This window comes from Somniosus microcephalus, chromosome 7 (genome assembly GCF_052327205.1).
Source record: "Somniosus microcephalus isolate GS21.2 chromosome 7, FLI_Smic_1.0, whole genome shotgun sequence".
NCBI classification, from domain to species: domain Eukaryota; kingdom Metazoa; phylum Chordata; class Chondrichthyes; order Squaliformes; family Somniosidae; genus Somniosus; species Somniosus microcephalus.
This window is the reverse complement of record NC_140993.1, coordinates 152,726,652-152,744,253: the sequence shown is the minus strand read 5'-3', so window position 1 is coordinate 152,744,253 and position 17,602 is coordinate 152,726,652. Positions and strand designations below refer to the sequence as shown.

Below are 17,602 nucleotides of genomic sequence, written 5' to 3'. Positions count from 1 at the left end.
GCCATTTTGGTGATGGGGCAGAAATTGAGCCCTCGGCTGAGAACTTCAATTTCGTCTGGTTGAAGGGTGTGGTCGGAAAAGGTGATGATGGACTTCCCTGTGGTTTCAACCGTGGTACCGGGGGAGGCTTGGTTGCTGCTGGTGGTGATGCCGAGTTTCTCAAGCTTCCTGTTCTTGGTGTGCATGTAGGCAGTGTAGTTGTGTTGCCTCGTCTGTTTGGCAGTATCTCGTAGCTGGTCTGCTGTGTCCTGAGCACAGGCTGAGAACATGGACTCTATCTCGGTTTCGAGATTGCGGCGTCTGCTGTAGAGCTGGTCTACGAGATGGTTGAGTAGTGTGCGAGAGGTACGACGGCAGAGTCTCTCAGCGTAGTCTGTGTTGTAGGTCGACTTGAGTGGGTTCGTGATCTGTAGTCCTTTTGGGATCTTGTCTGCTTTCTTGCATCTCTGTAGAAACTTGATGTCTGTGTCGATATGCGCGATCTTCTTGGAGATCCTCTCCACTTTGAGCCGGCAGTTTGTGGTGTCGATAGTAGCCATGGTGTGGAGATGCCGGTGTTGGACTGGGGTGGACAAATGTAAGAAGTCACACAACACCAGATTATAGTCCAACAGTTTTATTTGAAATCACAAGTTTTCAGAGCGCTGCTCCTTTGTCAGGTGAAGTGGAGAGATGCATAAAGACACAGCTTATATAGTCAGAGAATAATGCCAGATGATTACAGGTAATCTTTCTAACTGCCATTTATCACACCTCGGCAGAGAGATAATCGATCTTCGGGTAAGCATTCTCCAAGGCGGCCTTCGAGACACACGACAACGCAAAATCGTAGAGCAGAAATTGATAGCCAAGTTCCGCACTCATGAGGACGGCCTCAACCGGGATCTTGGGTTCATGTCACGTTACATGTAACCCCACCTGACGTAGGGTCATCCAGACTCGAGTCATCATTGGCTTGTTCTCTCTACACAGATGCGGCCGGACCTGCTGTAATTTCCAGCAAAAAAAATATTTTTTTTTGTCTGTCTTTTGTTTTTCATACAGGCCCCAGCATCTGCAACATTTGACCCCTTGTGACCCCACCTCATTGTTCTTTGATGTAATGTTTTCCTGACTGACCTGTTTGGACACCATTCACCCCTTTGATTGCTGTGATTATCTCTCTGCCGAGGTGTGATAAATGGCAGTTAGAAAGATTACCTGTAATTATCTGGCATTATTCTCTGACTATATAAGCTGTGTTTTTATGCATCTCTCCACTTCACCTGACGAAGGAGCAGCGCTCTGAAAGCTTGTGAAACTGTTGGACTATAACCTGGTGTTGTGTGACTTCTTACATTGACTATACATTAGAGGATATTATTCAACATCAATAAGAAAAAAATAAAATGTATCTGTAATGTATCCACTTTCTCATCATTTGAGGTCACTAATTCACACTCCAGGAAGTCAAATCAATTGCACCATATCAAATTATTTGTGGCACCATATAATACCTCTTGAATAACATTCATATCCAATATTGCTCTACAGCGCAGTAAATTTTCATTCAGTCTGGAGTACAGTACTACATTGTAAATAACACTGACAAATCCCACCAAATTACTTACAAAATTAGCGATAATAACCAGGTGACATTATCTGAAGTTCAGAGACAAAAGGGTGAATTTTAACCCCCATAAACAGGTGGGTTGGGATCAGGTGAGATGTAAAAATTTTAAAATCTCAAACCCGACCCAAAACCACCTCCAACCCGCCCACTTCCAGGTTTAATGGAGGTGGGACAGGGAGCAGGCAGCCAACCTGTTCCCATGAGGCAGGTTGGCTATTTAAATATTTAAGTGAGGCTGGGACCCTCACATTTAACTTCCCTTACAGGTTTAACCCTGGTCTGCCGGGATTCCCAGGCCTTGGAAAACCCAGCAGCTAAAGGGAGGCGAGGATAGCTTCGGGGAAAAGTTAAGACCTTGTGGGCCAGGAGGAGCAGGAGTGCTCACCACGCCCCCCCTCCCCCACAAGTTTACCTGCTTTCCTGGCATCCTACCCGCGCCCCCCCCACCGCATCACACCCACCCCAATCCAAAGACCAACCTCAATCGGTGATCAGACGCCCCCTTCACGAATCGGGAATTGAACCCCCCTCCGATCGGGGATCGGACCCACCCCCCGGATCGGACACCCTTATCGGGGGTTGGATCCCCCCTTTATCCGGGATCAGACCCCCCCCTTAGCAGGATTCGGAACCCCCCGGGATCGGGGATCAGACCCCCTCCCAGGATCGGACCTGTAGTGTATGTACCTTTAAGAGGAACTATGTTTTTGAAGCCCCTGTATACTGTAGTACCAGTAGTGACCACTCGGGTATATAAGCCTGTGTAGCGTCTTGTGTTGTTAGTTCACCTCCAGACTTTGTTCAGTAAACACTTGTTAAATCAACTCCTGCATTCCATGTCTCCATTAACACACGGATCTAACAGTGGCGATGAGTTAGAAACGAACTTACCTGCAATTCGGCAGCACCTCAAGGGGATCGATTCCTCAGACGAAGGTCGAAGCCAGAAGCAAGAAAAAAAAAATAACTCGAAGAAACTCGAAAACGAGGGCCAGGCTTGGTCTCCAGTCTGTGGTTTCCCCAGCTAAACAGGCTGGTGGCAGGTAGTGCACTGATCCTTCCTGGGCTGCGGCGGGCTAGAGCGCGATCGGGTGGCTCTGCAACGGGGCCGGGCAGCGAGTCGGGAAGCAGAAGCAAAGAGACAGAGAGGGTGGAGCACTCAGGGCGCGGCCGGTGCTGCAAAGCAGGTCGGCGTTCGGACCGAGCAGAGGGAGGGGAAAGTCCCAGAGGGTCCGCTCCACGACGGGAACGGTTCTCCAAGTAACGGAGAAACTATTGAAGCGATATATTAAAAAAATAGAAATACCGCGAAAAGCTGCAGGTCGCAACGGGAACCCGCGGAGAACAGCGTTGGCAGCAGCGGCAAAGCGCGGGAGGCGCCATCTTAACTCGGCGGGGAAGAAAGAAAAGTGCGGGAAGCGCCATTTTAGATTTTCAAGATGCCGAAGACTGGCAATATTACTGCTTTCGATAGTGATATAGAAGATTGGACCACATATGTGGAAAGAGTGGAGGTATATTGCAAGGCGAATGAAGTACCGGATGATAAAAAGGCATCGGTGTTTCTAAATCTGATGGGCGCAAGGACATACGGGCTGTTACGAAACTTGATCACTCCAGCCAAACCGAAGGACAAGAATTTTAAGGAGATTGTTGATACCTTACAGGAGCACTTAAACCCAACACCGTTGCTGATAGCGGAATGATTCAAATTCTTCAGGAGGAATCAGCACAAGAATGAAAGTAATGCTGATTACCTCACTGAATTACGAAAGCTGTCAAAGCACTGCCAATTTGGGGCAGGACTGGCAGATTCTCTACAAGACAAATTCGTCTGCGGTCTCCTAAGCGAAGGAACACAGAAAAGACAACTTTCTGAGAAAGATTTGACACTGGACAAGGCTTTCAGCGTGGCTGTATCATACGAAGCAGCAGCAAGAGGAGCTGCAGAGATACAGCAAAAGCCACAGGACTTCGGCACCCATGAAATGACATGGGGTTTCGAGAGATGTTATCGCTGCGGCAGATCCACCCATGACCAGAAGGACTGCTGGTTCGAGGACAAAGCGTGCAGGCAATGCGGAAAGATGGGACACATTGCACGTGTATGCAGATCTGGAAAGAAATCCGCTGACAGTAAAAAGGTCAATAAGGAAAAGTACAGAAAGGTACAAATGATGACGGACAGTAGCTCCAAAGACCAGAAGAGCGATAGCGACTCCGGAAACAAGAGACTAAGCTGTCTCAAATTACATAATGTAATTGCCAAAGAAGATTACCAGGCCATTTGGGTTACCCTCACGATAGCGGGGTCCCCAGTCAAAATGGAGCTAGATACAGGATCAGCTCTGACCGTCATGAGTCGACGGGATTACAAGCGGCTATTTCCGCATATACCTTTGAAAGACACATCCATTGTCTTGAAGACATATACGGGGCAGAAAGTATACCCCAGAGGGAAAATAAGGGTGCCTGTTGTATACAACGGCAAGGAAATACAGAAGTTGTATTTATACATTCTGCAAGATGGTGGTCCACCGTTGTTGGGACGTGAATGGATCAGAAAGATACGTTTAGACTGGCACTCCATTCAGGCACTGACGGTGACCAGTAAGAAAAAAAACGATGATGACGTCATACCTGGACGATTAAAAGAAATCTTGGCTAACGCAAAAGAAGTGTTTCAACAGGAACTAGGAACCCTGAAAGGCGCCACCGCCTCAATAAAAGTGGAAGATGTGGCAATTCCCAAATTTTTTAAGGCAAGGCCGGTGCCATACACAATTTGTCCAGCCGTCGAGGCAGAGCTGGAGAATTTGGAAAAAGCAGGCGTGTTATCCAAGGTAGATTGGAGCGAGTGGGCAACACCCATCGTCCCGGTCATGAAGAAAACGTTGAATAATGATAAATCTGAAGAACAGAGAAAAGTTCGCATCTGTGGGGACTTCAAGGTGACTGTAAACCCGGTTCTTCACACAGTACAGTATCCTCTTCCGAGGATAGAAGATATTTTCGCCTCACTATCCGGAGGGAAACGTTTCACCAAAATTGACTTAGCACAGGCATATCTACAGATGGAGGTTGAGGAGGCCTCTAAAAAGTATCTCACGATAAACACACACAAAGGCCTGTACCAGTACAATCGACTGGTTTTCGGAGTGGCATCAGCTCCGGCTATCTGGCAAAGAGCTATGGAGCAAGTCCTGCAAGGGGTTCCGGGGACTCAATGCTACCTAGACGACATCCTTGCAACAGGAGAAAATGACAACGAGCACCTTGCCAACTTGGAGCAGGTGCTCACGAGGCTGAGACAACGGGGCCTACGAGCAAATCGCCCCAAATGCGAATTTTTCCAGAAACAAATATCATATTGTGGCCATGTCATTAACGAAGAAGGGTTGCATAAGTCACCTGAAAAAATTGAAGCGGTCGTAAAGGCCCCAGCGCCTGAAAATGTCTCACAATTAAGGTCGTTCCTGGGATTAGTAAATTACTATCATAAATTTTTACCAAACTTGTCGACGGTTCTGCACCCGCTTAACGCACTGCTACAAACGGGAGTAGTTTGGAAATGGAGCGAAGACTGTAAACGTGTCTTCCATAAATGCAAATGCTTGATCACGTCCAGGGAAGTGTTGGCTCATTACAACCCATCACTGCCAATCAGACTGGCGTGCGATGCATCCCCTTACGGCGTGGGAGCGGTATTATCGCATGGATTCCCTGATGGCTCGGAGCGGCCGATAGCTTTTGCGTCACGCTCATTGAATTCAGCTGAGCGTAACTATGCCCAGATCGACAGGGAGGCACTCAGCCTGGTGTGGGGGATGAAGAAATTCAACCATTACCTACACAGACAAAAGTTTACCTTGTTGACTGACCATCAACCCCTCGTCTCCATATTCAACCCTAAAAAGGGCGTTCCCATTATGACAGCGCAAAGGCTACAGAGGTGGTCCCTTTTCCTAGGGGCACACCAATATGACATAGAGTACAAAGGAATAAAACAGCATGGGAATGCTGACGGGTTATCGTGCCTACCATTGCCAACGATGGAAGAGGCGCCTACAGTGGACCCAGTGGAGATATTCCACTCGACCATAGTGGAATGTCTACCGGTGAGAAATTCTACCATTGAAAAGGAAACGCGAAATGACCCGACTCTCTCACGAGTCTATGATTTAACGGTGAAGGGATGGCCAGCACATGGCGAACCACTGTTGCCAGCATTCTCGCAAAGAAGAGAACAGCTGTCAGTGTGCCGAGGAACCTTGATGTGTGGATCCAGAGTGGTGATTCCACCCAAACTCAAGGATAGAGTGCTAAAGGAGCTTCACGAGGGGCATCTGGGTGGAGTGAAAATGAAGAACTTAGCCAGAGCGTTTGTGTGGTGGCCAGGTATCGATGGAGACATCGAAGAAATGACCAAGAGCTGTCTAGGATGCCAGAAGGTCCAAAACGCCCCACCACAAGCCCCTCTACATCCATGGGAGTGGCCCTCATCTCCATGGCAAAGGGTACATATCGACTTTGCTGGTCCATTTATGGACTCAATGTTCTTAATTGCGGTGGATGCACACTCCAAGTGGCCGGAGGTAATAAAGATGTCCTCCACCACCACGGAAAAAACCATCACAGTATTAAGGACCATATTCGCCAGGAATGGGCTGCCTGAACAGATCTGTTCTGATAATGGACCGCAATTTTATCCGAAGAATTCAGGAAGTTCTTAAAAAACAATGGGGTTAAGCACTACACGTCCGCCCCATACCATCCCGCCACCAATGGATTGGCTGAAAGGTTTGTCCAGACCTTCAAGAAGGCCATAAAGGCCATGGGTAATGAAGACATAAATCTACAACATAAGGTAGATAACTTCTTGTTTGCATACAGGAATGCAACACATGTGGTTACAAACCAAACCCCTGCCATGATGTTCTTCAATAGAAGACTAAGATGCCGGCTGGATTTGGTCAAGCCAAACGTCAGAAGGGACGTAGAGAACCGGCAATTTCAAAGCATGAATGAAAGGCCAACTAGAACCTTCCAGATAGGTCAACCAGTTTTGGCCCGGGACTGCCGTACCGAGAAATGGCAGCCTGGAACTATTTGCACACGACTAGGACCGCTGATGTATACCGTGGACATTGGAGAAAGCATAATAAGGCGCCATGCTGACCAGATCATAGAGTCATCCGAAAAAGGACAACCTACACCACAACTCTATACGCCTAGTGATAAAGCAGAGATACCCATAGTATCTACCTCCGATCCGGTGATACTGGAACCAGATGAACCCGACACTAGCATTGAAGCCGAATCGACCTTGCCAAAAGAACCTACTACACCACCGAGGCGTTATCCGGACCGAGTCAGGAAGCCTCCAGAGAGACTGAATTTGTAATTGATTAACTTCAGCAAATGTGTACATTATTGTTCTTGTAAAAATGTTATTTAATGATTACTTAAAATGTTATGTACTATTTATCTAAAAGGGGAGGAATTGTAGTGTATGTACCTTTAAGAGGAACTATGTTTTTGAAGCCCCTGTATACTGTAGTACCAGTAGTGACCACTCGGGTATATAAGCCTGTGTAGCGTCTTGTGTTGTTAGTTCACCTCCAGACTATGTTCAGTAAACACTTGTTAAATCAACTCCTGCATTCCGTGTCTCCATTAACACACGGATCTAACAGGACCCACCCCCACGCTCCCACTAGCAGCTGCAGGCACCTTACCTGCGGCTGCGTCTTGCTCCGCAGTGCTTCCCCCCACTCACCTCCCCAGACTGGAAGCCAAGCCTGTCAATCAGGCTGACCTCCAGGCAGGGATTGTCAAAAAAAATACGCACGCTGTGGAGTACCACATGTGGGGTCCGGGTTTCCTGAATGAACCTCCGCCCCCATTGTTAAGGCTGTGTGTTCTAGTTGTATTTAAGATTAATTACTGACACAGACTACAAGAATAACGTTTCAACAGGTCTTTACTAGTTGGAGGTCAGGGCTATACTAACAGCAATATCACTACACAGTACTTATATACCGGTGGTCACCACCGGTATTACGTATACAGCAGCCAGAGAAAGTAGTACATCTCTTAAGGTGGAACAGGCTTAAGTTCTCTTAAGGTGGAACAGGTTACATACACCACAATCCTCCCTTTTTAGCTTAACACTCATATCCCCATTTCACATAACATAATAACATATATACATATATAACTTCAGGTATAAACAGTTCAAAGGTTCAGTCTCTCAGGAGGCCTTCTGATTCGATTTGGATAACGCCTTTCAGTGGTCTCTGATTCTTGTTGCTGAGGTGACTCCTCTAGTTGGTTTCCTATGTATTGGACGTCATCATCAGGTACATTCCCTGCCGAGGTAGATGCTTCAGGTTCATTAACGTCTTCCACAGTTGTCTCTGTCGCAACCATGGGTTCGACCCTTGCTCTCGATTCTACCAGTTGATCCGCATGACGCCTTATCACATTGTTACCAATATCTACTGTGTACATCAGAGGTCCTTGTCTGGCCCGAATTGTTCCGGACTGCCATTTTTCGTTTCCATAGTCCCTTGCCAACACTGGTTGTCCTACGTCGAAACTTCGAGTGGTCTTGTTATTAATATGCCGGAACTGTTTGTTTTCCACTTCCCTCCGCACATTTGGTTTTAACAAGTCCAACCTGGACCGCAACCTCCTGTTATAAAACATCATGGCAGGACTTTGGTTAGTTACTGCATGAGCGGCGTTTCGATATGCCATTAGGAAATTGTCCACCTTGTGTTGTAGCGGAATCTGATCATCGTTCATGGCCTTTTTGAATGTTTGGACAAATCTCTCGGCCAACCCATTTGTCGCCGGATGATATGGGGCAGAGGTATAATGTTTCACCCCATTCTTCTTTAAGAATTTTTGGAATTCTTCCGACATGAACTGTGGTCCGTTGTCCGAACATATCTGTTCTGGCAATCCGTTCCTTGCGAATATTGTTCTTAACACCGCAATTGTCTTTTCTGAAGTAGTGGTATTCATCTTGATCACTTCTGGCCATTTGGAATGTGCGTCCACCGCAATTAGAAACATGGAGTCCATGAATGGACCAGCAAAGTCAATATGTACGCGTTGCCATGGGGCTGAAGGCCATTCCCATGGGTGTAGCGGTGCGATCGGAGGTGTATTTTGCACTTTTTGGCACCCAGCGCAGCTTTTCGTCAACTCCTCTATCTGTTGGTCAATACCCGGCCACCATACATAAGCCCTAGCAATACTTTTCATCTTAACTCCCCCCAGATGACCTTCATGCAGTTCCTTTAGAACTCTTTCCCTTAACTTGGGAGGAATAATCACTCTTGTCCCGTATATCAAAGTACCATGGCAGACGGACAGCTGGTCTCGCCTTGCCGAGAATGCCGGTAACAGAGGATCACCATGTGTTGGCCATCCCTTCACTGTCACCTCGTAGACTCGGGACAGTGTCGGGTCGTTCCTGGTTTCTCTTTCAATACTTGCATTGGTGACTGGTAAACACTCGATGATGGTCGAATGAAATAACTCAACAGGGTCAACTTTCATCGTCTCTTCTTCTTCAGGTAGTGGCAGGCGCGACAGCCCATCAGCATTGCCATGCTGCTTTGTACCTTTGAATTCTATTTGATATTGATGTGCCCCTAGGAAAAGGGACCATCTCTGGAGTCTCTGTGCTGTCATCACCGAAACACCCTTCTTAGGGTTAAAAATGGATACCAACGGCTGATGGTCTGTCAGAAGTGTGAATTATTGGCCCTGCAGGTAATGATTAAACTTCTTCACTCCCCATACAAGGCTGAGAGCCTCCCTATCGATCTGCGCATAGTTGCGCTCAGCGGAGCTCAATGATCTGGATGCAAACGCGACTGGCCTTTCCGTGCCATTTGGCAACTTGTGTGAGAGTACTGCCCCAATACCATATGGAGAAGCATCACAAGCCAACCGAATAGGCAGTGTCGGGTTGAAGTGAGCCAACACTTCCTCTGAGGTGGTCAATTCTTTGCTTTTGCGAAATGCCTTCTTACAGTTTTCGCTCCATTCCCATGGTACCCCCTTCTGTAAAAGAGCATTCAGCGGGTGCAGTACCGTGGATAGATTCGGTAGAAACTTATGGTAATAGTTAATCAATCCTAGAAACGACCTCAACTGAGAGACATTATCCGGAACGGGAGCCTTTACAACTGTCTCTATCTTGTCAGGAGACTTATGAAGCCCCTCCCGGTCAATGACATGACCACAGTACGAGATCCGCTTCTGAAAGAACTCACATTTCTGCCGATTAACTCTAAGTCCATACTCTTTCAGTCTGTTGAGCACCAGTTCCAAGTTTGCGAGGTGTTCTTCATCACCATCTCCTGTAATCAGAATATTGTCCAGGTAACATTGTGTGCCTGGAATTCCCTGTAATACCTGCTCCATGGCCCTCTGCCAAATTGCTGGAGCCGATGCCACTCCAAAAACCAGCCTATTATACCGGTACAAACCTCTATGCATGTTGATCATGAGGTACTGGCGTGACTCTTCTTCAACCTCCATCTGCAAGTACGCCTGCGCCAGGTCTATCTTCGTGAAGTGTTTCCCGCCAGACAACGAAGCAAAAATATCCTCAATCCGCGGAAGCGGATACTGCACCGTGTGAAGCACCGGATTAACGGTGATCTTGAAGTCTCCACAGATGCGAACCTTCCCTGGTTCTCCTGGCTTGTTGCTCGAAGGACGTTTCATAACGGGAACAATGGGCGTAGCCCACTCACTCCAATCTACCTTAGACAGTACACCTGAACGTTCTAGCGCTTCCAGTTCCGCTTCTACAGCAGGTCGTATTGCATAGGGTACCGGTCTGGCTTTGAAAAATTTTGGGTGTGCATGTTCATCAATCTTGATGTTTGCCGTAATTCCTCTCAATGTTCCCAGTCCCTGCTGGAACACCTCTTTAGCATCATCCAATATTCTGGACAATCGTTTCGGTTTGACATCTGTTTCCCCAGAATCTACCGTTAGTGCCTTTAAGGAGTGCCAGTCCATATTCATTTTCCTAATCCACTCCCGTCCCAGTAGTGGTGGACCTCCTTCAGGTAGCACATATAAGTCCATTACTTGGCTTTCTTTGCCCTTGTGGACCACTTTTACCTCTATCTTTCCGATGGGGTACACTCTTTGCCCCGTGTATGTTTTCAATATAATCTCCATATCCCGTAGGGGAATATGTTGGAATAACCTTTTGTAATCTTTCTTATTCATGACTGTCAATGCCGATCCAGTGTCCAATTCCATCTTTACTTGGACTCCTGCTATCTGAAGAGTGACCCAAATTGTCTGGAGATCTGCATCCTTACCAATGTTGTGTACTCTTAAGCTACCCAGTTCATTACTGCTGGCGTCTGAATCTGACTTCTGTTCGTTCGAACTATTCTTTGTCACCTTGTGTACCTTTATGTATTTTCCTTGCGGTGACTTTTTGTTGCTGGTCTTCTTTCCTGACCGGCATACTTTAGCTATGTGGCCAAGCCTGCCACACGTTCTGCATTCTTGGTTTTTAAACCAACACTGATTCTGATCATGCGTTGTCTTTCCACAACGATAACATTTTACAGTACTCAAAACCAATTGATTTGTACTGAGTTCCGGTGACCGTAGCTGCATTACTGCCGTGCCTCTCGCTGCGGCTTCGTGTGATGCTGCCATAGTGACCGCTTTCTCAAGCGTCAGCTCATTCTCCTCGAGCAGTCGCTTTTGTGTATCTTCCTTTAATAATCCACACACAAATTTATCTCTGCATCTGTTAGTCCCGTTCCAAACTGACAGCACTTTGCTAGCTTACGCAATTCCATTAAATATTCAGCATTGCTTTCATCTTTCAGCTGCTTTCTGCTGTAAAATTTAAATCGTTCCGCTAGCATCAGCGGCGTGGGGTTTAGATGATTTCTCAGGACAGTAACAATCTCCTCGAACGTCTTCTCCGCCGGTTCATCTGGTGATAAAAGGTGTTTCAATTGCCCGTATGTCTTCGCACCCATTAAGTTTAATAAAGTTAGTGCTTTCTCATCATCTGGGATTTTATTTGCTTTACAATAATTTTGTATGCGTTCTACATACGTGGCCCAATCTTCGATGTCGCTAACAAAGGTATTAATGTTCCCATGTTTAGGCATCGTTGCAATTTTTTTTAGTGATTTCCCTTTTTCCAAGATGGCGGCTTCCCGCTCTTGTCTTCATCCTCCGCCTACAAAATGGCGGTTTCCCGCGCTTGGCGGTCTTTCCCGCGCTCGCCTTCTTCACCCGCTGGCTGCAATGGCGTTTGGCGTGCCGCTGCTGCTCCCCTTTCCCAGCGGTTAGTAACTCCCCCGACGCTGTCTCCGCTTCACCGCGGCTCCCTCGGGCATTCGCGCTTCCCCGATGTCGCGCCTCGCAGCCCTTCTTGCAGCCCGGTTATTAGCACTGGCTGCGTTCACCTTCACCGCGGCTCTCGCGCCTTCAGTCGCCCCAGACGCTGCGCCTTTTTGGCCCGAATGTGGCCCGGCCCTTATCACCAGCCGCGATCGATGTCCCCGCGCTGCGCCTTTTGGCCCGAATGCGGCCCGGCCCTTATCTCCGGTCGCGATCGATCTCACCGCCCTTATTCCTCCGTCTTCCCTCCCCGTCTGTACAGCCAACGCGGCCGACTTTCTGCTCGCGTCGCTGACCGGCTTACCCACCACCGAGGTAGAAGGAAGATAGCTGACTGCCGCTGATGGAGGCTTCGAGTTCAGGATATCTTCTGCACTCCGGGTTCTCGATGCCTGCCGCGCGACGTGTCTTCCAGCAGGGTGATGAGGGTGGATGCCTCTCTTCGACGCCCGTTCTGTGGACGAAGCCGCCGTGGATATAAACTGCCGCAGGGTAAGAATCGGACTCGTCGCCACTGTTAAGTCTGTGTGTTCTAGTTGTATTTAAGATTAATTACTGACACAGACTACAAGAATAACGTTTCAACAGGTCTTTACTAGTTGGAGGTCAGGGCTATACTAACAGCAATATCACTACACAGTACTTATATACCGGTGGTCACCACCGGTATTACGTATACAGCAGCCAGAGAAAGTAGTACATCTCTTAAGGTGGAACAGGCTTAAGTTCTCTTAAGGTGGAACAGGTTACATACACCACACCCACCACTCGGAAACTCCGCCCCTATCAATATCAGGGCCAAAGGTTCCCATTTTTGTCTGATTCTTGTATAGTTGCAGTTACAAGGTTACATTAAATAAAGCAACCCTCTGTATTTTGCTCTAGTGTTTAGTTATCCACTCTATTTGTATATGAACAATCCACAGAAAGCATTTAGTTATAATTGCGAAAGCAAATTGTGATCCTTTTTAATAAAATGATGAAAAGTCTGAGATCAAAAAGTTTATTGTTAGTGGGTAGTCCCGTGGCTACTGTGAAGCAAATTTACTCAGATTGGGGTCAACCCATTACCATGAGCAGCCAGGTCACATGCCAATTAGCCTACAGATTGCTAAGAGAACAAAGACCCTGAAAATCCATAGGTATTCCACCGGTCTCCTGCTGCAACTCTGTCAGAGCACCACCAGAGTCTACTGCAAAATGGTACAGAGCCGTATGGCATTTCTGGGATTTTAGCAGCATATCTTAGGAACATTGGAACAGGACTAGGCCATTCAGCCCCTCGACCCTGTTTCACCATTTGATTAGATCATGGCTGATCTGTGCCGCAACTCAATTTACCTGCCTTTGCTCCATACCCTTACCTAACAAAAATCTATTGATCACAGTCTTGAAAATTTCAATTGATCCAACATCCACAGCTTTTTGGGGAAGTAAGTTCCAGATTTTCACTACCCTTTGTATGAAAAGGGGCTTCCTGATTTCACTCCTAAATAGCTTAGCTCTGTGTTTAATATTATGCCCTCTTATTCTGGATTCCCCCACCAGAGGAAATTGTTTCTCTTTAACTACCCTATTGAATTCTGTAATCATTTTAAATACCTCGATCAGATCACCCCTAAATCTTTTACACTCAAGGGAATACAAGCCAAGTTTATACAGCCTGTCCTTCTAATTTAACCATTTAAACACCAGTATCATTCGGTGAATCTACACTGCATCCCCTCCAAGGCAAACATATCCTTCCTGAGGTGCAGTGCCCGAAACTGAACGCAGTGCTCCAGATGGGATCTGATCAAGGCTCTGTATACTGAAGCACAACTTCCTCACCTTTGTATTCCAGATCCTTTGAGATAAAGGCCAACATTCCATTAGTCTTTTTGATTATTTTTTGTATCTGTCCACGAGCTTTTAGTGATTTGTGTACATGGACACCCAATTCTCTCGGCTCCTCCACAGTTCCTAGTTTCTCACCATTTAGAAAATACTCGGACCTTTCTTGGATCCAAAATGGATGGCCTCATACTATCCCACATTTAACTTCATTTGCCACAGTTTTGTCCACTCACTTAATCTGTCTATATCCCTTTGCAACTCCCTGCTCCCTCTGCACTACCTACTGTGCTAAAAATCTCTTGTGCGGAAACTTATCAAATGCTTTATGGAAGTCCATATAGACAACATCCATAGATACTCCCTTACTCACCATGTTAGTCATCTTCTCAAAAAATTCAACTAGATTAGTCAAACATAACTTAACCTTTCACAAATCTATGCTGACTCTCTTTGACAGTTCGTATTTGCCCAAGTGCTCAGGCACTTTGTCCCTAATGACAGATTCTAGTAACTTCCCCACAGCTGACGTTAAACTGACGAGTCAGTCGTTACCTGGATTCTCTCTCCTGTCCTTCTTAAAACATGGAGTGACATTTGCAATTTTCCAATCCAAGAGGAACTGTATATTGATAACTACAAACTAAATAACGTTTACTGGCAAACTGGGGGCCCTCGATGCAGCCGGGGTCCCCTATAGCAGAGAGTTTAATGAATACCTAACTCTGGGTCAGTGTAAGAAAACTTGAGGCTAAAAATCTCCTGGGTGGCTCATCCTAGCATAGTTGCCGGGATACGCCCACTTGGGACCTCCGCTACTGACCCCGCCAAAGTTTGTGGGGTCAACGGAAGATCTCTTAATTATCATGTTAATGGTGAGCCACTGCTCCACTAGGGAAGCATCTTGACTGCCTGCCAGCTCCAACATGCCGAAAAGCCAGTGAATGCTGTTCTGCACCAAAGGGGAGAAATCTCTGCTTCTCAAGAAAGAATAACTAAGCCCCTTTTGTAAGAGATCTGAAATTTTCTCTTACCTCTGAATTTTCTGGAGGTGCAGGCCATGATCCAGGCCTGGACCCCCAGGTGGAACCGACATGCACCACTTGGCAGCTTAGTATGCCTACTCTCACTGATGATAATGGCCCGGCAAGTGAAAGGCCAGGGGTGTGAGCACTCCCAGCACTGGGTGCCCACCCACTCATGTACTGTATTTCACAAATACATCCATAAAATCATTGGCAGTGCGTCAACAAGTTCCTGATGTATAATCCTGGTGGGTGAGGCTCCGCACCAGAACTCGCAATCGTAAAATTTACCTTTATAAATAAGTTTGTTATCTTTGCTTTCATATTTTGATGGTGAACATCATGATATCAGTGATCATCACAATTGAAGACGCTATACTATTATGGTAACTTTGGAAAGTTACCTCAGTGATTTTTTGAAATACTGTAAGTTTATAACTTCTTTCTGTTCCTGTCACATTATTTTCCTGACACTTCTGTTCTTCTGCATACAGAAGGAACGTTCAACAAATTGTGTTTAAAAGGTTTTCTTGGGCCCTTTATAACCAGTCACTGTAGTCACTGCAGAACCAATCTGGTATCTTTGAATGTGTTTATCACACAAATAGTTTCTAAATACATTACTGCACTTTTCCTGTCTAGTTACTGTGCTTAACAGGTTATTTACAAAATTTGAATCAATGTAATATGTTGTATATATTTCTGTTGTGGGAATTAAACCACTAATGGTGGGCTTTCACCAATATCCTATGGTTTCTATGTTTGATCTGTGAGAGACACACAGCTTCCCATTAAGCTGGTACAGCTGCCAAAACTTGGATTTTTTCTCCTTCCCACATCCTTGTGAAATATGATAATCAAAGAAAAATGGTCTTGTGGGAGAAAACTCAAAGTTTCCATGAAAATGTAATCCAAAACTATACTCTAAATCCGATCCAATCTGAAGACACTCAGTGATGCAAAAAACAGTTCTCCCATTGCATTGGTAATAATGCCTCAAGACAACTTCAAAGATCTTCCAATAGTTTATACCAGCAACTTGGTGAGAGAGGGGTGGCTGAAGTCAGATCTCTGCTAATAATCAATTATGATGCACTTTTCCAGTCAGGCAGATCTACGTGGCGGGAAGTTCATTATAAATGCAAATTAATGTAGTCAAACAAATGTGTAATTTCCCATGATTCACACCACAAACGTGATGTATATTTATCCCACCCATATAAAACGTTGCTAGGCATGTGCCAGGACATCAGCGTTTGAAGATGAACTGACATTTACTTACTTTGATTTTTGAAACCTACCAAAAGAATATTGTAAATGTTTTTTGGGTGTTTATTTTTGGTGCCACTTTATTTTCATTGCTGAAAGTTTTGCCATTTTCAGCTTCTGCAATTCAAATATCAGACATGGGTCATCCAATGAGAATACCTTTATATTTATGTTATTTGGAGAAAGAAAAGGAGGAGCAAAGGTAGGATGTCAGGCATGTGCGATTCCACTAGAGCCTGCATCTGCCATTACCTAGAACCAGGATATAAGAAGAATACAGCATAATGCTGCTCTAGGTAAAGGAGTACTGGTGATAGGTGGCCTTTCAGCCAGTTGGCTAGGTGCATAGGATACAATGCATTACTTGTACTTCCAACTTTCCCTAATGGGGTAGAGTTTACAGATTAGCGCCCCCAGCAAAGAGCTTCCCTCAATGGGAGCATAGGACAGGAATGCAGGCATGGAGTTCAGCTGCCCTGCACGATTTCCCATCCATTAAAGTTGGATGCAAAGTTCGGCAGAATGCCCAAGTTCCTGATACCTGCTCCTGTCACATGAAGCTCTGCACCAGAAACATTCATTATGAAAAATGTACCTGAATATTTCTTCATTGGTGCCAGGATTATCTGGTGCTTAAGTCACTCTGGGCTCATTCCCTTGCAGAGCTGTCACCTCCAGTCACTTGTGGGGCTCAATGGTGGCACAGAAGTGGCACTGACATGAGAGGCGACTTACCTCCCATGTTCTTCGATATGCATGCTACTGCCAAGAGGTATTTCCTAACAGGACTCCATATCTAAGTATGTACAGTAGTCTGCCATGATTTCCCTAAAACCCTGTCTCATGGTGGCCTGTATGTGTTCTCCAAGCAAGTAGAATGTTACATTACAACTTCAAGGCCTTCTATTGATCAAAACAAAATTTTGAACAGTGTTTTAGGTTATTTGTACATAACAGAGATGCTCAATCCTGCTCAATACTCAGTGTCATAGAAACTGTTTGATTAGCAATTAATCATTATTGTATGAGCATTTGAAATGAATATATTTACTATGAGCAGAAATACATTATTTTATTTGATTAATTTGATATTCCCACAACAGACATATACTTTGTACTTAGGATCATTGTGAGGGTCATTTTGAATCTATCACATAAATAAGAAAATAAAGAAGAATCTTTTAACACCAGTTTTGTCAATTCAGAAAAAGAAATACCTGTTCCATCATCCACATTTTCCACTTCCATGACTTCTGTATTTATTCTGCCACGAAAAAGGTATCGGTGTCCATCAGCCACTTTCTTAGGATGTGAGGTGTTCTTTAATCGCCTGAAAATGTAATGGCAACACCCTTTATTCATTTAGCTCAGAAACCTAGATTACCTCCTCTTCACTGAGTGCATTCCAATCATATTATGAAGTGAGTTTATGGAGTATTAATTTAATTCT

At 45.7% G+C, this 17,602-nt stretch overlaps 1 protein-coding gene across 8 annotated transcripts in view; it reads right to left on the bottom strand.

Moving 5' to 3' along the window:
* The window catches only part of prex2 (phosphatidylinositol-3,4,5-trisphosphate-dependent Rac exchange factor 2), a 943,088-nt gene that overhangs the window by 683,953 nt on the left and 241,533 nt on the right, over positions 1–17,602 (bottom strand). For all 8 annotated transcript variants that reach the window (XM_085993112.1, XM_085993115.1, XM_085993113.1 and 5 more), the window contains one exon: positions 17,370–17,482. In XM_085993112.1, coding sequence (XP_085849238.1) covers positions 17,370–17,482 — 113 coding nt within the window. The remainder of the gene's footprint in view (positions 1–17,369; positions 17,483–17,602) is intronic.